The sequence below is a fragment of the Puma concolor genome, chromosome A1 (assembly GCF_028749965.1).
Source record: "Puma concolor isolate L17-30 chromosome A1, mPumCon1.1.hap2, whole genome shotgun sequence".
In the NCBI taxonomy this organism is placed as follows: domain Eukaryota; kingdom Metazoa; phylum Chordata; class Mammalia; order Carnivora; family Felidae; genus Puma; species Puma concolor.
In genome coordinates this window covers 93,065,918-93,083,088 of record NC_141667.1, presented here as the reverse complement: position 1 = coordinate 93,083,088, position 17,171 = coordinate 93,065,918, and the positions used below count along the sequence as shown (strand labels likewise).

At 35.2% G+C, this 17,171-nt stretch overlaps 1 protein-coding gene across 2 annotated transcripts in view; it reads right to left on the bottom strand.

Annotated features, from left to right (window-relative positions):
* Positions 1-17,171, bottom strand: part of EDIL3 (EGF like and discoidin domains 3) — a 427,380-nt gene that overhangs the window by 294,822 nt on the left and 115,387 nt on the right. For both annotated transcript variants that reach the window (XM_086697330.1, XM_086697323.1), the window contains exon 2: positions 9,093-9,221. In XM_086697330.1, coding sequence (XP_086553456.1) covers positions 9,093-9,221 — 129 coding nt within the window. The remainder of the gene's footprint in view (positions 1-9,092; positions 9,222-17,171) is intronic.

Here is a 17,171-nt window from a genome sequence, read left to right as displayed (position 1 = left end):
TGCATGCAAGCTCTGTCTCTCAAAAAGAAATAAATAATAGCAATTTATCAGTTTCGTGAACGTGTAGAATTATACATTTTGGCAATGCCACAACTGACCTCATGCCATTCCATTCGGAATCAGAATAAAAAAACAACTTGATGTCACTTTCCATTTTCACGTTTCTAATTTTTCAATGGATTTCCTAACATGAACAGAACATAACCAATTTTCCCCTTTTGAAGAGAGCTTTTACTTTTTCCTCCTGTATAAAGAAACAGATTACCTTCATAGCTAGTAACATAAAAATAAGTGTCTACTAAGATGTCAACATGTTCATCATATTTTTACATTGCCAATGAAAACGAAATTTTTTTTTAATATTTAAAAAGGAAAAGAAAATCAACGAACCAACATTCTGTGGTAGACTATAAAACCAGCCACAAAATTCTTTCTTGCAACCTCACTTTTTCAATACAGAGTGGCAGGTCTACCCATCAAAACTGTTATTAGCTAAAGTGACACAAACTGAGATTTGAAAAGTGCTTATAATCTGGGCTTGATTTTTCTTCTGCTCTTCAGACCTTCCCTCCACCACATAAAGAAGCCTGATCTAGCAGAGACAAGCTATCCCAGCTGAGCCAATTTCCACTACCCAGCACCAGTCAAGCAGAAACCTACCTGCCTCTCAGAATTGAGAGACAAATGATAGTTTAAACCCACTAAATTTGTATGATTTGTTAAGCAGAAAAAGCATAATGATACACATCCACTATCATTTCATTCATAAAAGTATTTATATCTAAGCAATAGAAAAGGTATACTCTCAGAAAGAAAAAAAAGAATAGTTAGAATGGTATACATCAATATTTCTTTTAATGTATTACATTTTTTTCTTACAAATAAAGCTTTATCACAAATTGGCTCTTATCTTTCTTCTAGGTGAGAGAGGATTTCTGTACTTGATATTTTCTAAGGTTCTTTGATGTTCTGGATTTCTTTTCTGAATTAATATATGATTGTCAGGGCTTGAAATTGCAAGTTAACAAATTCTAATCATTGTAATTAACAATAAAGTAGAAACATTTTAAGATCAAGAAACTGATTGTTTATAAGCTATGTGATAGAAATATTTACATATGTAAAACAAAGTTAATTTTCTGTAATATATACAGAATATGGCAAAGATTTACCCTTAAATCTACCATCTTCAATGAGAAAAAATGAAATATGGCCCTTTGTAGCAACGTGGATGGAACTGGAGAGTGTGATGCTAAGTGAAATAAGCCATACAGAGAAAGACAGATACCATATGGTTTCACTCTTATGTGGATCCTGAGAAACTTAACAGAAACCCATGGGGGAGGGGAAGGAAAAAAAAAAAAAAGACGTTAGAGTGGGAGAGAGAGCCAAAGCATAAGAGACTCTTGAAAACTGAGAACACTGAGGGTTGATGGGGGGTGGGAGGGAGGGGAGGGTGGGTGATGGGTACTGAGGAGGGCACCTTTTGGGATGAGCACTGGGTGTTGTATGGAAACCAATTTGACAATAAATTTCATATATTAAAAAAAAAAAATCTACCATCTTAACTGTACAATTCTATTTGTTTATATGACACATATTTAATCTTTCTTATTACCAGAAAAGTATATAGATATAACTCTGAAAATGAATCCCCTGAGTCTAGTTGACTGGGAAATTTCTTAGCAATCATCCATGGCTAGCAGCTTTTGAGCAACTATTTTAGTCTATGCAGAATAGCTCTCATTATGATAATTTCTAGAAATATGGATTCAATCATGAGCTATCCTTCCTTATTCCAAGAAGTAATCTTAAGGGGAAAAAAAACCTGACAACTACTCATAATTTTACCTAATATATAAATAATTTAACTGAAATTCATCAAATCTGTCATTTTGCAACCAAAGTTGAGAAATCTAAAAATAGCCTTGCTGTACCCAAGAGATCTACTTAAAGCTTGTTAACATTCTGATATTTCATGATCACTAAAAAGAAGTCTTTTAGACAGTGTCTGTCTCTATTACACTACTTGATATTCTGACAGTGATCACCTTCTTTTTTAAAATTTTTTCAATATTTATTTATTTTTGAGAGAGAGAGAGAGAGAGAGAGAGAGCGAGCAGGGGAGGGGCAGAGAGAGAGGGAGACACAGAATCCAAAGCAGGCTCCAGGCTCTGAGCTGTCAGCAGAGAGCCTGATGCAGAGCTCAAACCCATGAACCATGAGATATTGACCTGAGCTGAAGTTGGACACTTATCCTCTTGAGTCATTCAAGCGTCCCAACAGTGATCACCTTCTTAAAGGTAAACATGAATTTACCTATTCATGGGGGCAAGATGTACAGTGAAAATTGTTGGGCTTTGTTAAAAAAATTATGAGACTTTATTTATCCTGGGTAAATGTAACTGGTTTCTTATAATGAAATGGAAGCAGGACAGATTAGCAGTGTTGAGTTCTGAGGGCCACAAATTTAAAAGAACCTGAATTCACGTTAGAAAAGGAATACCAGGGGCGCCTGGGTGGCGCAGTCGGTTAAGCGTCCGACTTCAGCCAGGTCACGATCTCGCGGTCCGGGAGTTCGAGCCCCGCGTCAGGCTCTGGGCTGATGGCTCGGAGCCTGGAGCCTATTTCCGATTCTGTGTCTCCCTCTCTCTCTGCCCCTCCCCTGTTCATGCTCTGTCTCTCTCTGTCCCAAAAATAAATAAACGTTAAAAAAAATTTAAAAAAAAAGGAATACCAATTCCCAAAGGAAATGAGTTTGGATGGAATATGATAGAAGAGGACGGGAGAAGACAGAACAGGATGAATAAAGCACCTTCATGTTTATTAATTTTTCTAAATGAGAAAACCTGGTCAGAAGCCAATGTAACTACAGAGAGGATAAAGAGGAAGAGCTATAAGTGAAATGATATGCTGCCTTTGTTATCCCATACTGCACTACTCTCATAACACAGGTACTTGGAATTTTTTTCTAAAAGTGATGATGGATTTTAAATTGCCACCAAATTCCAATGTTTATGTCTTTTGTTTTCAGACTGATAGCTAAATGTATGCCAAATAATACTGAAATATCTATATGAGTCATCTAACACAGTTTATTCTTAGTAAAACACAAGCTTAGTTTTATGTCATATTTCTGAATCATAATGATACTGCAATCCCATCTTAAAGTAAAAACCTCCCTTAGTCCAAACTCCCCTTTCATGTTACTGTCCTCTCTCTCCATCCATACACAGTGAATCTGTCTCAGTTCGACTCTCTGTTCAAACACAAACTTCTAAGTCTTTCCTAATCATCTTTCCTAAAAATATACCTCTTCTTATTCTACTTCACAGTTGTCTTTATTTTTCTTTGTAGAACTTCCCATGGTAAGTATGATGGTTTACTGCCTAATTCCCCATTTGACGGATATTTGACGGATGAATAAACAAATAAATGAATAAACTGATAAATGTTATAGCCATTCTTTAAAGACCTTATTTCTGAGAACAGTTTTAAGTTCACAGAAAAATAGAGAAAGGTATAGTGTTTTCCCATATAATCCCTGATCCCACACATGCATAAGCTCTGCAATATCAACATTCCTTACCAGAGTGGTACATTCTTACAATTGATAAACCCACACTTACATTTAAATCATAATTATCCAAAGTCCATAATTTGCAGAAGAGTTCACTCTGGGTAATATACATTATATGCATTTTGGCAAATGTATAATAGCATGTATCCATCATCATAATATTATGCAGAGTGTTTTCACTGCCCTAAAATCTTCTGTGCTCTGGCTATTGTGTTTTTAATTTCAAATTCCACTTGTTCATTACTGGTTTACAGAAAAATGATTGGCTTTTATATATTAACCTTGCATTCTATAATTTTGCTATAATTGCTTATTACTTCCAGGATTTTTTTGTTTATTCTTTAGGATTTCTTTTTGCATAGATGATCATATCATCCATGAAAAGACAGTTTTATTACTTTCTTCCCAGTATGTATGCCTTTTATTTCATTTCCTTGTCTTATTGACTAGGACTTCCAATATAAAGTTGAAAAGAATAGTGAGAGGGAGCATCCTTGTCTTGTTTCTAATCTAAGAGGAAAATCTTCAAGGTTCTTACCATTAAATATTTTATCTGTAGGCCTTTAATAGATATATCTTTTTTATTATTATTATTTTATCAAGTTGAGAAAGCTTCCTTGTTTTCTCAGCCACTTTTTAAAAATCTTATCTCTAATTCTTCCATGTGCCACAATCCAGCTCTTTCTCCACAACTCTAGCAAAACTGATCCTGGCACTATGATCTCTCAGTGACAGATAATCAACATAAACATTTATCTTGGTCAACTTCTCCATTGTATTTGACACTGCTGATAATACATTCCTTGACACACGATTTGCCTCTCGTTTTGGGGGGGCAACATTTTTTTGTCTTTTTGACCACTCCTTCTCAGAGTCCTTTATAGATTTAACTTTTGCTACCTACTGCTCAAATATTGATGAACTTTCATCAGTTTCCAACCTTTGGTCTTTTAAAGAAAAATTATTCTCCGTGTGGCTGATTCATATAGTCCCTGACTGTCAATAACTATCTGTATAATTATAACTTATAAAGCTATGCCTGATTTCTTAGCTAGTAGCTAGCAAATTCCTCCAATTCTAAAAGTACAAATCCTCTATATGTCTTAGTATAAAGTCCCAATTCCTTAAAACATGCAGAATCTGCCACGTCTCCAAATTTATTGGGCTACAATGTGTCTTCCTTTTAAGCTCTAGCCACAATGAATTTCTGGCAGCTCATGGAATCATAACTTTTCTTATCTTTGATCTTTTCTAAAAATTATTTCCAATGTTTGAATACTTTTGGCTCTCTGCTTGCTAGATTGGAATTAATCTTTATAATCATGTCAAGATTTTATTTTTTCGAGTAGGCATGCATTCCCTGACATCTAGCTTATGATAAGACACCTGCTTTAAATTCTTATGACTCCACATACTTCTACTATCACAATACCCATCATATTCATCTATTTATTTATTTAAGTGCTTTCCTGGCTAGATGGCAATTTCTGTAAATTTGTTTACCATTGCATTCCATCAGATATGTAACTATTACTTACCAAGTACTCAATAGGTATTTAAGAATATATGAAAACTAAGATTTTTTTTTAAGTCAATCGCTTATTTTGTTCTCTTTGGTTGCAGTAATATACTACGTATTTGAGTTGTAAATGCTTATACTTGTTATTATTTTACTGGGTTAATTTGATGGTGTATAGAAGAGAATTATGCCATAGAACTTGGACAATGTAATAATTTCCCAAAATTTCACATATGAAATCTAAACTATTCACTGGTAATAGAAATTTCTGCATGAAATAAACTTGTCAACATTTGCCTCCAAATTATACAGTGCCATCCAGGAATGTGAGCAGGCCATTGAGAAGTAATTTGGGGCTTAACCACATGGTGGTCTATCTACAAGTTCCCTGGAGAAAAAGACACCATCTAGCTCACATCTGTGCAAACATTGGTTAACCTGGCTGATGTCTTCACATCTGAGGATGTGAAGGAGTTTTGTGTTTTTGTTTTTGTTTGAGTTTTTTGTTTTGTTTTGTTTTTTCTTTCCTTTGATCAGGGAGATGTTTTCCTATTGCCTTTTGCAGCTCTCAGACGTGAGTTGTAATAACTCTAAGAGGCTGAGAAGATTGAATTGTGGAGGTATGTCTGTATAGGGAGATGTGTGTGCGAAAGAGAAACAGAGAGATAGGGAAGGAGAGACAGAGGTAAAAGATGGATACTGGAGTGTATAGACAGACTAAGAATTAAATCTAATTAAAGCAATGCTGTCTAGTGAGTGAAGTTCACAAACCTGAGTGAGTCAATTTCTCGAAGCCTCCACACATAATATAGGAATGTAAGCGATATGAGGATTGATTGCAAATGCCGTATTTTGTGCTTATCTGACTCTAAATGGTTTGGGAAGGAAGAATAAAAGTACAAAATTGGATAAGAATCTTTTTGAAATAAGTAGCATCAAGAACTTAAAATAAAGTTGCTACAAAATAATGAGGTTTGAGGTAATATCAAGTAGTGATTTTTATCTCTAAGAATAGTGAATATTTGAAATTCTCCTTTCCAGATGTACTACAATGAAGACAGTATCTGTTTGATTGTAGAATATACAGAGTAAAAATAATTTTTACAATTGGAATCAAAACAAAACCAATACAGAAAAGATTTTCTTTCCTTTGGAAATTAATAATAAAGAGATTTAAAACTTCATATAATCACAAAATGTATATGGCTTAAAGTTTAGAAAAAAGCTTGGACACATCTCCATCTTTGGGGGACTAATATATAAGCTGATGACACCTCAAATCTCTGTCTTTTAATATATTACATCAAAATACCTACAACTTTCCTGTGTGTAGGGAGGGAGTGGGTTGTATAAAATTCTAGTATACTCTATGCTTTCTGCACTGATGCTGTTTAAAGCTATAGAAACAACAACAGAAATGTCCCACCAAAGTAATCAATTTTTTCAAACTAAAAATGCAGGATGGTCTTTAATGATCTAATGTTTCATACATTTTGTCCCAGTAAGTAGTTTCAAAAATATAAAAAAAAACCCTCAAGGAGGATAGATATTAAAAGCATTACTAATACATGTTTTTACTTAATACATATTCAGTTTCCCCTTATTATATGCATGAAAACATGGAGCTGAGAAAGAGGTAATAGAAAGGCATGTAAGGAAATACATGTCTGTTGTAAAGAGGCATCTTACCTGACAACTGTTTGATTTCCCCTTATTTTCTCACATTTTAAAAGTTATTTCAGAATATAACAAAGTTGTATCTAAGAAACTATGGATACTTTTAAAATTTAGGGCACTTGTTTTCTATTATTTCAATGTTAGACATTAAATTAGAATTGGTGTAACTAATATGCTTTGCTAAATGACAAATCAAATATAAAATAAAAAAATATATTTCTTACAATAGTTCCTAAATACATACCATGGAAGAATGAGGTTGCTTAAAACATATAATAAAATCTAGAGCTTAGATAATATATCATAACTACCATATTTCTGAATATCACAAATATTTTAATAATAGAAAGTAATGAATCTGAGCAAAATTTAATTCTATAATCATTTTATTCTCCACAGGCTCACTGAATATGACAGTGCATCTAGTTTTTAAAGTGTTATTGCCCATAGTCTCATTCTTCTGATAAAATGATAAAAACCGAATTAATTTTAAAATATGGACCAAAGAATTAAAGAATTTACTTAAGAAATCTATGAAGATACTGATTTTTTAATTATTTTAAGACATTTGCCTCCTTAATTCCAGATTTGGTTCTTAGAAATAGCAACAAGGGGCGCCTGGTGGCTCAGTTGGTTAAGCGTCCGACATTGGCTCAGGTCAGGGTCTCACAGTTTGTTAGTTTGAGTCCCCCCTCAGGCTCTGTGCTGACAGCTCGGAGCCTGGAGCCTGCTTCGGATTCTGTGTCTCCCTCTCTCTGCCCCTTTCCTGCTCATGCTCTGTCTCTCTCTGTCTCTCAGAAAATAAATAAACCTTAAAAAAAATTTTTTTTAAAGAAATAGCAACAAAAACATCACACACTACAAATGTAAGGCACCGTCATTTTCAGGTTAGTGAGCTTAAAATACAACACTAAAGTTTTATTTTATTCATTTATTCCTCTTGGGAATATTTATGAGTATAATTTTCTTCAGAGATATAGACTTTCCTGAGGATATGGCTCTCATATTAAACCCTGAAATTCACCATACATATTTGGAGACGGGGTCAAAGTGGTTAGTATAGTTTTATTTCTGTGGCACTGTATCAAACCCCTGAAATAGCAGTGAGTTAATAAAAGCCTTAGAAGAGAACTAAATTTTGAAATGAATTAAATGAACAAAGTACCTTTTTAAAATAACATAATTAATTTTTTCATATACCACACAGTGATACTAATACATATAAAAGACAAGGAAAACACATTTAACAAATAAAGCATACTAAAATCCAGTAACTAGTAGTCAAAATGGAAAGCTGACAGTTTCATTTAATGAATCTTTCATTCAATCAATAGTTATTGTGCTTTTACTATGCATAAAGGTACTAGGTTAGGTGTATCAGACACAATGATAAGTAACTCAAACTGGTCCCTTACTACAGACACTATTACTTCTCTTCTTTAAAATTATTTTTCAAAGGCCAGCAAAACCTCTGAATTTTCCAAGGTTTATGCAGGTTGACAGAAATTTAACCCAAAACACATTTAGTTTTCCTATGTTAAACAGATACGGTCTACTTTTTATTTTTCTTGGTACTGATGTGAAAAAATATAGAAAATTTTCAACCTTAATCATGATATTGCCTTTAATCAGAGAGAAAATCTCTACACAAATTTACACAGGGCTAAATTATTTAAAGTACGGCCATTTCCTTAATGGGAACAATTTGGCAATTATGGAAGTGATCCTGAATCCGTAAGTATATATGCCAATGAAGTACTTCACAGATGAAAACAAATTTGAAATATGATCAATGACTAATGAATACTTGCAAAGCAAAGTTTTAGAGAAGACTCTAAGGAACAATGCAGCTGAAATATAATCTTTCATTTATTCAGTCTTGGAAAAGTAATGATTAGAAGAGCTACAAAATACTGACAGATATTATCAGTCACTAAAATAAGTTCTATTTTATTTAGAGAGACTAATTTAAATAAATTGACTTAGGAATTATTTTTCAGTGAGAATAAACTTTTAAATGTATATCAATATTAGAGAGATAAGAAATGTATTATATTCAATTACTACTTGTAGTGACTTTGAAATATAGTGTTAAGCATGAAAACGTATTTTTAAATGATTTGCGAACACCATTAATAAAAATATAATTTAATTATAAAACATAAATTATAAAATTGAGAGTACTATAGAGGAATAAACAGATTAGCAGCATATAGCAATCTTGTATAGAATACCCATACTACACCACACCAAATTTGGCAGTCACTCATGCAAACAAAGGGGGTAACTACTGAAATGCTTAAATCTTGCACTTACCAACCTCCACAACACTAGAACAGTTGGGATCTGTGAAGCCATCTGGACACTCACAGGAAAAGGAATTGTCAGACAATCCTGGCAAACAAACACCGCCATTTTCACATGGATTGGGATCACAAATATCACCTGAGAAATAAAGAAACAGAGAATGACTTTTCACTTGCAGTCTTAGGCACTGAGATGTACTATTTCATACTCCATTTTCCTTTAGTAGAGTCACCACACTGTTTAGATTTACAGATAAGGTATGCAAGACCCCTTTGAAACCTTGTACTTTTCAAAGACATGGTATGTAACATAAAATGAAATTTTCTATTCAAACACTGCATACCAAATAGCATACAAAAAACTATTAACTCATTTTGGGGTTCCTCCATTACATGTCAATAAAATATTGTCTGATTTGTTAAAGATTAATTGAAATATGTCTAGTAGAAAGATTTATTAATTACTCCAATAAAAAAAACTTTTTAAATTAATGCACTTAACTCTGTAACTTTGCAATTTCTCTCTCTAAAGGGGTGAGGTTTATTTCTGGGCTTGTCCAGGTGACTTGCTTTGGCCAATAGGATGTTAGGAGACTTGAAGCCAGCCAAGGTTTGAAAAAGCACTTGAATCTTTCTACTTCTTCAAACCCTGTCAGGACCATGAGAATAAATTCAGGCTAGTTTGCCTGAGGTGAGAGAAACATGTAACAGTAAGAAAGAAACTGGCACAGAGAAGTAAGTTGTGCCATAACCAGAACCTATAATATATGGCATTGGCTTTGGTACTGGGTGGAAAGGCATCAAGAAAATGACTAGAGGAGCCTAGAGAAAATGTGAGGCTACCCATGCTATGTAGAGAAAATCAGTTGGTAACGTTGTTACCTGAGAAAAACTTTAGTGACAGAAATATACCTAATGACTTTTTACCTATGAATAATGAGATTTTCAGGCAGAATATTAAAGTGTCAGTTGGTTTTTAATAGCTACATTGATACAGTACTACAAGAAGAGAATGCTAAATAAAGAAATGATAAGTGTGAAAGTAAAGAAAAGGAATATAGAGAGGAGGATTTGTGATAATTAACTGACCAACCAACCAACCAATAACAACCAAAACTATCTCAATGCCAGCCTCCCAAACGAGTGAAAGATCAAACCTGGAGCTTTGTCAGAAAGACATGGCCTCAACATAAATATCAAATTAAGGATATGGCTAGAAGGCCCTTGTGAAAATATTTCAAATAATTCAGGTACAGCCTGAAGACTCTCTCAGCTAAATAAAAGGGCTTCCAGAAGTCTTAAGGGTATTATCTCTGAACAGCCTGACACGCCCAGTGTACCACTGATTAAGTCTAGAGTGAAAAGCAGGCTTCAAAGTCATGAGTGTGATTTTATTATACAGACAGGATGTAAATCAGATTCAGAGAAACCCATAGAGTTTTAAAGGGAGCTTGAAAGGGGAAAGTACCATCGCCTGATCAAGAGAAGAAGGTTTTTCAAAGTTTACAAAAGCATCTGTGTCCCAACTTCCTACCACTTTCTGTTTCTTGGGAACTTTATTCCCTTATAGGAGCCTTCCAAAGAATTATTTCCTATATTTTCTAGATGAACCATTCTAAGACTTTAGAAAAATAAAAATGGAGGGTAAGATTTTGGTCACATTTATAAAGCAAGTCATTAGCTATATTAAGATGATAGATAAAAATACTAGCACTGGGATGGCCATAAGAAACGAGAGAGTCATGAAATAAGTGAATAAATAAAAGAATAAATATGTGTTGGAAATATCATAGAATTTAGCATGGCTAGACAATGGATTACTTGGTTAGGAATGGCTGAGGAAGTATAAATATGTCAGATTAGTAAAGATTAAAAAGTTAACATCGTAACTTATAAGGTGAAGAGCCAATGAATGCTTTTAGCATGTATTTTAAAGTTTTGACATGGTCATATGTATATTTTAAGATGACTATCCTGGCAGCATTTTACAGAGTGAGTTTGATTGGGGGGCTGATTACTGAGATATTTCAATAAACTTCCTATGTCTTTATATAACTAGCTAGCCATTCTGCCGTTCCTCCATTCATCCTTCCATTTGTCCCTTTATCCCTCACCCCCACCCCCCCCCCCATTGCTTGACTACCTATTCTATGCAGGCACCAAGGTCAGTGCTGAACATACAGAAGCATACAGAAGTAAATAAAGATAGTCTCTACCATTAAGAAGTATAGAGCCTAGTATGGGAGATAAAAAAGCAAGAACAACTACCATACATAGTAAGAGCTGTAATTAGTCTACACAATCCAAAGTGTAGGATCAACAGAAACTTCTAAAAAGATTCAGTGCTGCGAGGTGAAACAACACAGGAGGAGGTACCTGCTCAACATTCTAGGCAAAGAGAATAGCATATACAAAGGAAAAAGATCATGGCTTATTCCAGGAATTTCAAGCAGGCCACAATAATTAGAGCATAGATGTATATGAGAGATAGAATGGAGCTCAGAAAGTAGCATGGTCGTGTAAATAAAGGCCTTATGTGCTGTGACAAAAAATTTGAAGATTCTCTCTAAGCACTGGAAAATCAGAAAAGGACTTTGTACATGGGAAAATATATGATCACATTTGTGTTCTGGAATGATGACTCAAACAGCATTGTATTGGATCAAATGGAAGAGTCACAGTTGAGGGCAAAAGAACTAAGCGTTAAACTCTTGAAGTAGTCCTAGCAAAAACTGATTTTCTCAACTCTCTTCAGAGATAGCTATGAACAGGGAAAGCAATGGAAGCATGATTTAATTCCAATTCAGTTAATAAATACTAGGTAATAAAACAGGAAATTAAAGTCCCCCCAAATCACTACTATTCCTCCCCCCAGATAATTAATCTAGAAACAAAGGTATTATTGTTGAGATTTTCTATAAAAAGGCAATCACCAGTTTAAAAGCGAGATCATCGCTCTCTGCCCTAGACACGAGCAAAGCAACACAGCTTTGTACCGTCAGACTAACAACACTGCCATCAGCTAACCCTGTACATTCCATGAAGTTGAGTAGTAACACCCAAACATTTTTTTGGATGAGACGTCAGTCATAATCCTGTGTATTGTCAGTACTACAAAAAGGGGAATTCTATATTCCCTAGACCAGGATCTGTTGTTGCAGCAATGTCAACAGATCAAGGCACATTGTAGATGTATATAGATTCATCTGTACTCATAGAAGCAATGTCTACAGTAGAAAGGCAAGGCATGAGTGACAACCCAAAGGTTCTCAAGCATACAGACTACACTGATACACTTTTCTAAAATCAAGTACCTTTCATTATCGCTCTCACTCCTACAACCAAATTCCTGCAACATTTATTAACTGATGTGAGCTTAACAGCCCAGATAAACTGAGCGACACACGAGGCTGGAATGTCCAGTCCCTTTGATTATCCCATCATGATGGGAAGTCTTGGTGTCCTAAGAAAATTTTCTTGGCACTTTCGATACCCTTTCTAGGTGATAATAACTTAACCTAATCGGTTTTCTACCATTTGACCAGGTGCGTCTGCCAGCCATATGACGCTTCTGTAATCAAAATCAGACAGGATGATCTGTTCATCTCTCACTAGATCTTGTAGACACCAGCTGTTGTTTAGCTGACCTGTTTATTCTCTCTTGTCCTTGTACATTTTGTTCTTTTTCACTGATGTCTACTTAATTCTAATAAATTACACTTGTGAAAGTTCATCTTATATTTTTCCCCCTTATTGATATTTACTCAGTGTGTTTTTCAAAGGTAGAAAAGAGGTAATAAATTTGACCAAAATGTATCTTGAGGTAGAATCACAATGTATCTTGAGGTAGAATCAAGATAACAATGTGATCAAACTGATGTACGGGTTGAGAGAGAGCAAGGAATCTGGGTTGATTTCTAGAGCTTTTATCTGTATGACTGAGTGGTCACCTTCATAAGGAAATATAATGGATTTAGTTTTAAAGAAATTACTGTGTTTGAGAAGTTTGCATATTCCCTCTCTCTTTCTCTCTCTCCCCCTCCCTCCCTCAAAATAAATAAATAAATTTTTAAAAGAAAAAGGGAAATTATTGCTAGGCCCTTTCCACTTCAGTATAAATATTCAGCTTATTCGCTTAGGGTCTCATATGTCAAGGTCTGCCTGAGATTTATAAAGGTCCCCACAGGTACCTGTGTTAGATGGACAATGTCAACAGAAAACAAAATTTTGGCCTTGGATAAAGTAGAGGATAGACAGCAGAAGCCCATCACACATGATTAGGATTATTACAGACTGTGTTTTAAATCTGCCTCCCCACATCTAATTATTAAGTACACCCCTGTGTCTGGTGGGTTCTCCATGAAGTAAATGCTAAGAAAAAGTTAAGAGTGCAACAAGATTAAGAAGTAATGCCTGTGAAAGAAAAATGAGGAGAAAGCAGAAATGGGCAGGAAAAGCCTTCATCCTGTGATGTGGATCTGACACTGTGAAAAGAAATGGGGAAGGGGGGTGTGCAGGGATTGACGAAGAATCAAGCAAGGGAGCCTCAGTCTGTAACGCAAACTTGATGAAGTCTTAGCCAGCCCACTAGGAAGCAAAGATTACCCTTTAGAGGAATCCTCCAAGGGCATAAATGACCAGGCACCGGTGCCCTTGCCATGTCCAATCACCGGCTGGAGGTGGCCTAGGCATAGGGTGGCTCTAAAGCTCCAGTGAGATCCTGGAAGTGCTGCAGAAGATTTGTTGGAGTTTAACACATTCCTGGCAGCTGGACAGCTTCTTTTCTTGAAGGGATGCTGCAGCAGCACACTTCCCTGGGTGCCACACTCCCCTTTCTCTCTCAGGACCGTCCTAGTTAGGATCGGGTACATAGACACCTCAGTCAAGTATCTGATCATATCTGAGCCTGTTGTTTTCTCTACTGACCCATTATCTCAATGGTTTGTACAGATGAAGCATGATCATTTAAGTAGAAACAAATCCTCAAGCTGAAATTTCAAGTCCAATTAAAATGCACTGTAGGGACTTCTGATTCCTTGTCATTTCAATTAACCTGAGAAAGCATCAGCTCAGGTAAGATTCCTGATTAAAATGCAAGAGATCCCTGGCCTTCAAATCAGCACTTTTTGTTTATTTCTCAATGGATGAATTGGTAGAGTTTTTTTAAAACTAAGATGGCAACCAGTACAAGAAGGCAGGCTCACTATAGGAAAATAGGACAATACACAATTTCATGGTTCTTTATTCCACTGTCAGCAGGCTCCTAAAATATACCTCTGCATATTGTAATCTGTGTGCAGCGTTATACCTTGATGCTTCTTGGCTGTCTGGCCTCACCTGCTTTAGATTAGGACAGATGTGTTTAATTTGAGTCTAACTATGTTTTATGATTCCATCTGCAGTTTATGGCAGACTCAGGCAAATTAAGCTGATGCCGATTTGCCTTTTGGCAATAGAATGAAGCAATTATTTTTCCCAGGGGCAAGAAATCATTGCAGGCTAAATTTAACTTCTTGTTTGCCTGGTCTTTCTCCCACTCTCCAGGGTTCTGCTTGGACTGGGATCATCCTGTCTGAGTCCACTGCCTACCTCATTCTTCTCACTGGCCCACCACCTGTTGCCAGTCACCTGTTCAAGGTGATTCTCAGATTGTCTTATTACAGCTCATTATTAATTTGCAATCCATGATCGTTTAGCCTACATAGCAAAGTGTATAGGCATCTATATCATGTAGCACTGAAGATGATGCAAAACCCCCCCCCAAAAACCTAAAAGCCTATTATCTATCTATACCTTTTTGATGGTGATTGTGTTTGTTTGTTTGTTTGTTTGTTTTTTCTTCTGTGAGCTCAGTATATAACTATGCAACTTCTAATGCCAAGTAAAGGAGAAAATTCTATGTTGGCCATACTCAGGGAGTCAGGTGGACCGAAGAGCTAATTTTTCTCATCCATGTTTAATCTCAGATGATTTATGCATCTGGTTTTCTTAACATATTAGTGCCCCTCTCCAGTTCACAGATCAGAGAATCACCAATCCATTCATCATGTATTGATATTCCAGAAAACACCGTAGAGGCTGGGAATATAGCCTAGATGAAGACACATAAGGTGCCAGTACTCTCAAAGTTTATATTATAGTGAAGGGAATGCATAATGAAAAACTAAGAAATAAGAAAGCAAGGTATTGGTCACTGTAATAAAAACCATAGGAGGAGACACAGGAGGAGAATAGGCTGGTGGAAAGGGCAGTAAAAAGAACTGGTTACTTAAGATAAACAATCAAGAAAGGCTTCTCAAAGGAGGTGTCACTCGAGCTGAAAACTGAAACATGAACACGTGCCAGTCATGTTAAAACCTAAGGAAGAGTCTTTAGGGGAGTAGCATATGTCTGACCCTACTGAAAGGTAAGAGAGTAATGAACTCAAGAAAGTGAAAGGAGGCTAATGCATTTGGGACATGGTAACAAAATGTCACTAAAAGTTTTTTGTCAGCAATACAATTTTAGTAGGAACCAATTTATAACTTAAAGCCCTACATTTGACTGTCTGTCTTCATGATAACCAAGGGCATTTCTGCTAAGCTTATTCTTAATATTTATCAAACATCTACTGAAAATATATTATTGTATTTACATGCTAACCTTCTTATGCATTTGCATAGTGATCTTTTTTACATATGAATATATCTACATAGTACTACTAATGTATTCATCTATATACATGGCAATGTAAATATAGCAATCATTTATTTGGAGGAACGCATGCCTCCCCATTTTCTCTGTTCCTTTAGCAGTGCTAGATGCCACCCTGCCCTCTCTCCATTTCTGCAAAAAAATGTGTACGCTGATGTAAAAATTAAAACAAAATAAAATGGCAACATATCACTCCAACAAGTTACTTCACCAATACAAAATATTATTTAATTTCTTCACTATCTTCCCACACTAAATGTGAACAATATTACCATACTTATTTATGTGTGAGAAAGTAAAACACAGTAACCAGTTAAACCCATGTTTCACAACTATGACAATTCTGGTCTGTGTATTACAACCTCATCTTCAGTTTATTGCTCTCCCACTGAACTTGGTAGCTATACTCCTATCATTTCATTTACAAACTGAAAGAAAATAAAAGCTTTGTCTTCAACTGCACAAATTAGAATTATAACCAGTCTGTAAACAGAGTACTTGGCAAAATAAGCCAAGCATAGTACACAAGTAAGCAATAACTCTAGTTAAAATGAGATAAAGTTCACAGGAATTTCCATACTCAACCTGGTAAAATTCCTCACAGAAAATTTTAGTATCCTTATGACTTACTGCCAGAGAAATTGTACACAACAAAATAAATGTCACTTTTGAATCAACCATAGGCCTCTCAATTTACTTTGGGGCCTCCTGAGTCTCCTGAGAGACCATTTGTGTTGAATATTGAAATTTCATTGCTGTATGTTCTAATAAGTTTGATGCACAGATTTTTATTTTAATGCCTTCATTCATAAACTAAAGCTTATGAGTGTGGCCAGTTTAAATTTCATAAAAACCTTGTTAAAAAGGTTTGATCTGATTGTTAGCTTCATACGTGCTTTAAAAAATAAATTCTAGTTGGTATTTCAGACCATTACTGCAATTAGGAGGAAGAGAGAAAGAAATAAGAATGCCAATAAGAATAAGTTTATCTACATTGATAGGATCTGCCATTTTACTAGAAAATCACTGGACATACTTGCGATAAAAGACCACTAAAGCTATACCCTGGGGTCTACAGGGTCCCCAAATGACCATACTCAGCTATGGAAGACACCAATATAATGACTGAGCAAAGAAACTTCTTAGACTCAGAGCCACACTAAAGCTAACTTAAAGCAGATTATCTCTCAGCTGTTAGCCAGTGTTTATCGCACTATTTCTAGAGACATTTTTCTTTTTAGATAAGGTTTTAAATTCTAAGGGAGTACTGAAGAGAATTATAAGAAAATTAGCAAATATTATTGAGTATTGACAATGAGAATTTTGCATCCTTTAACACACAGCTTCAATCAAGGCTAACTGCATGAAAAGACAAAACTATTTCAGGCTCTACATT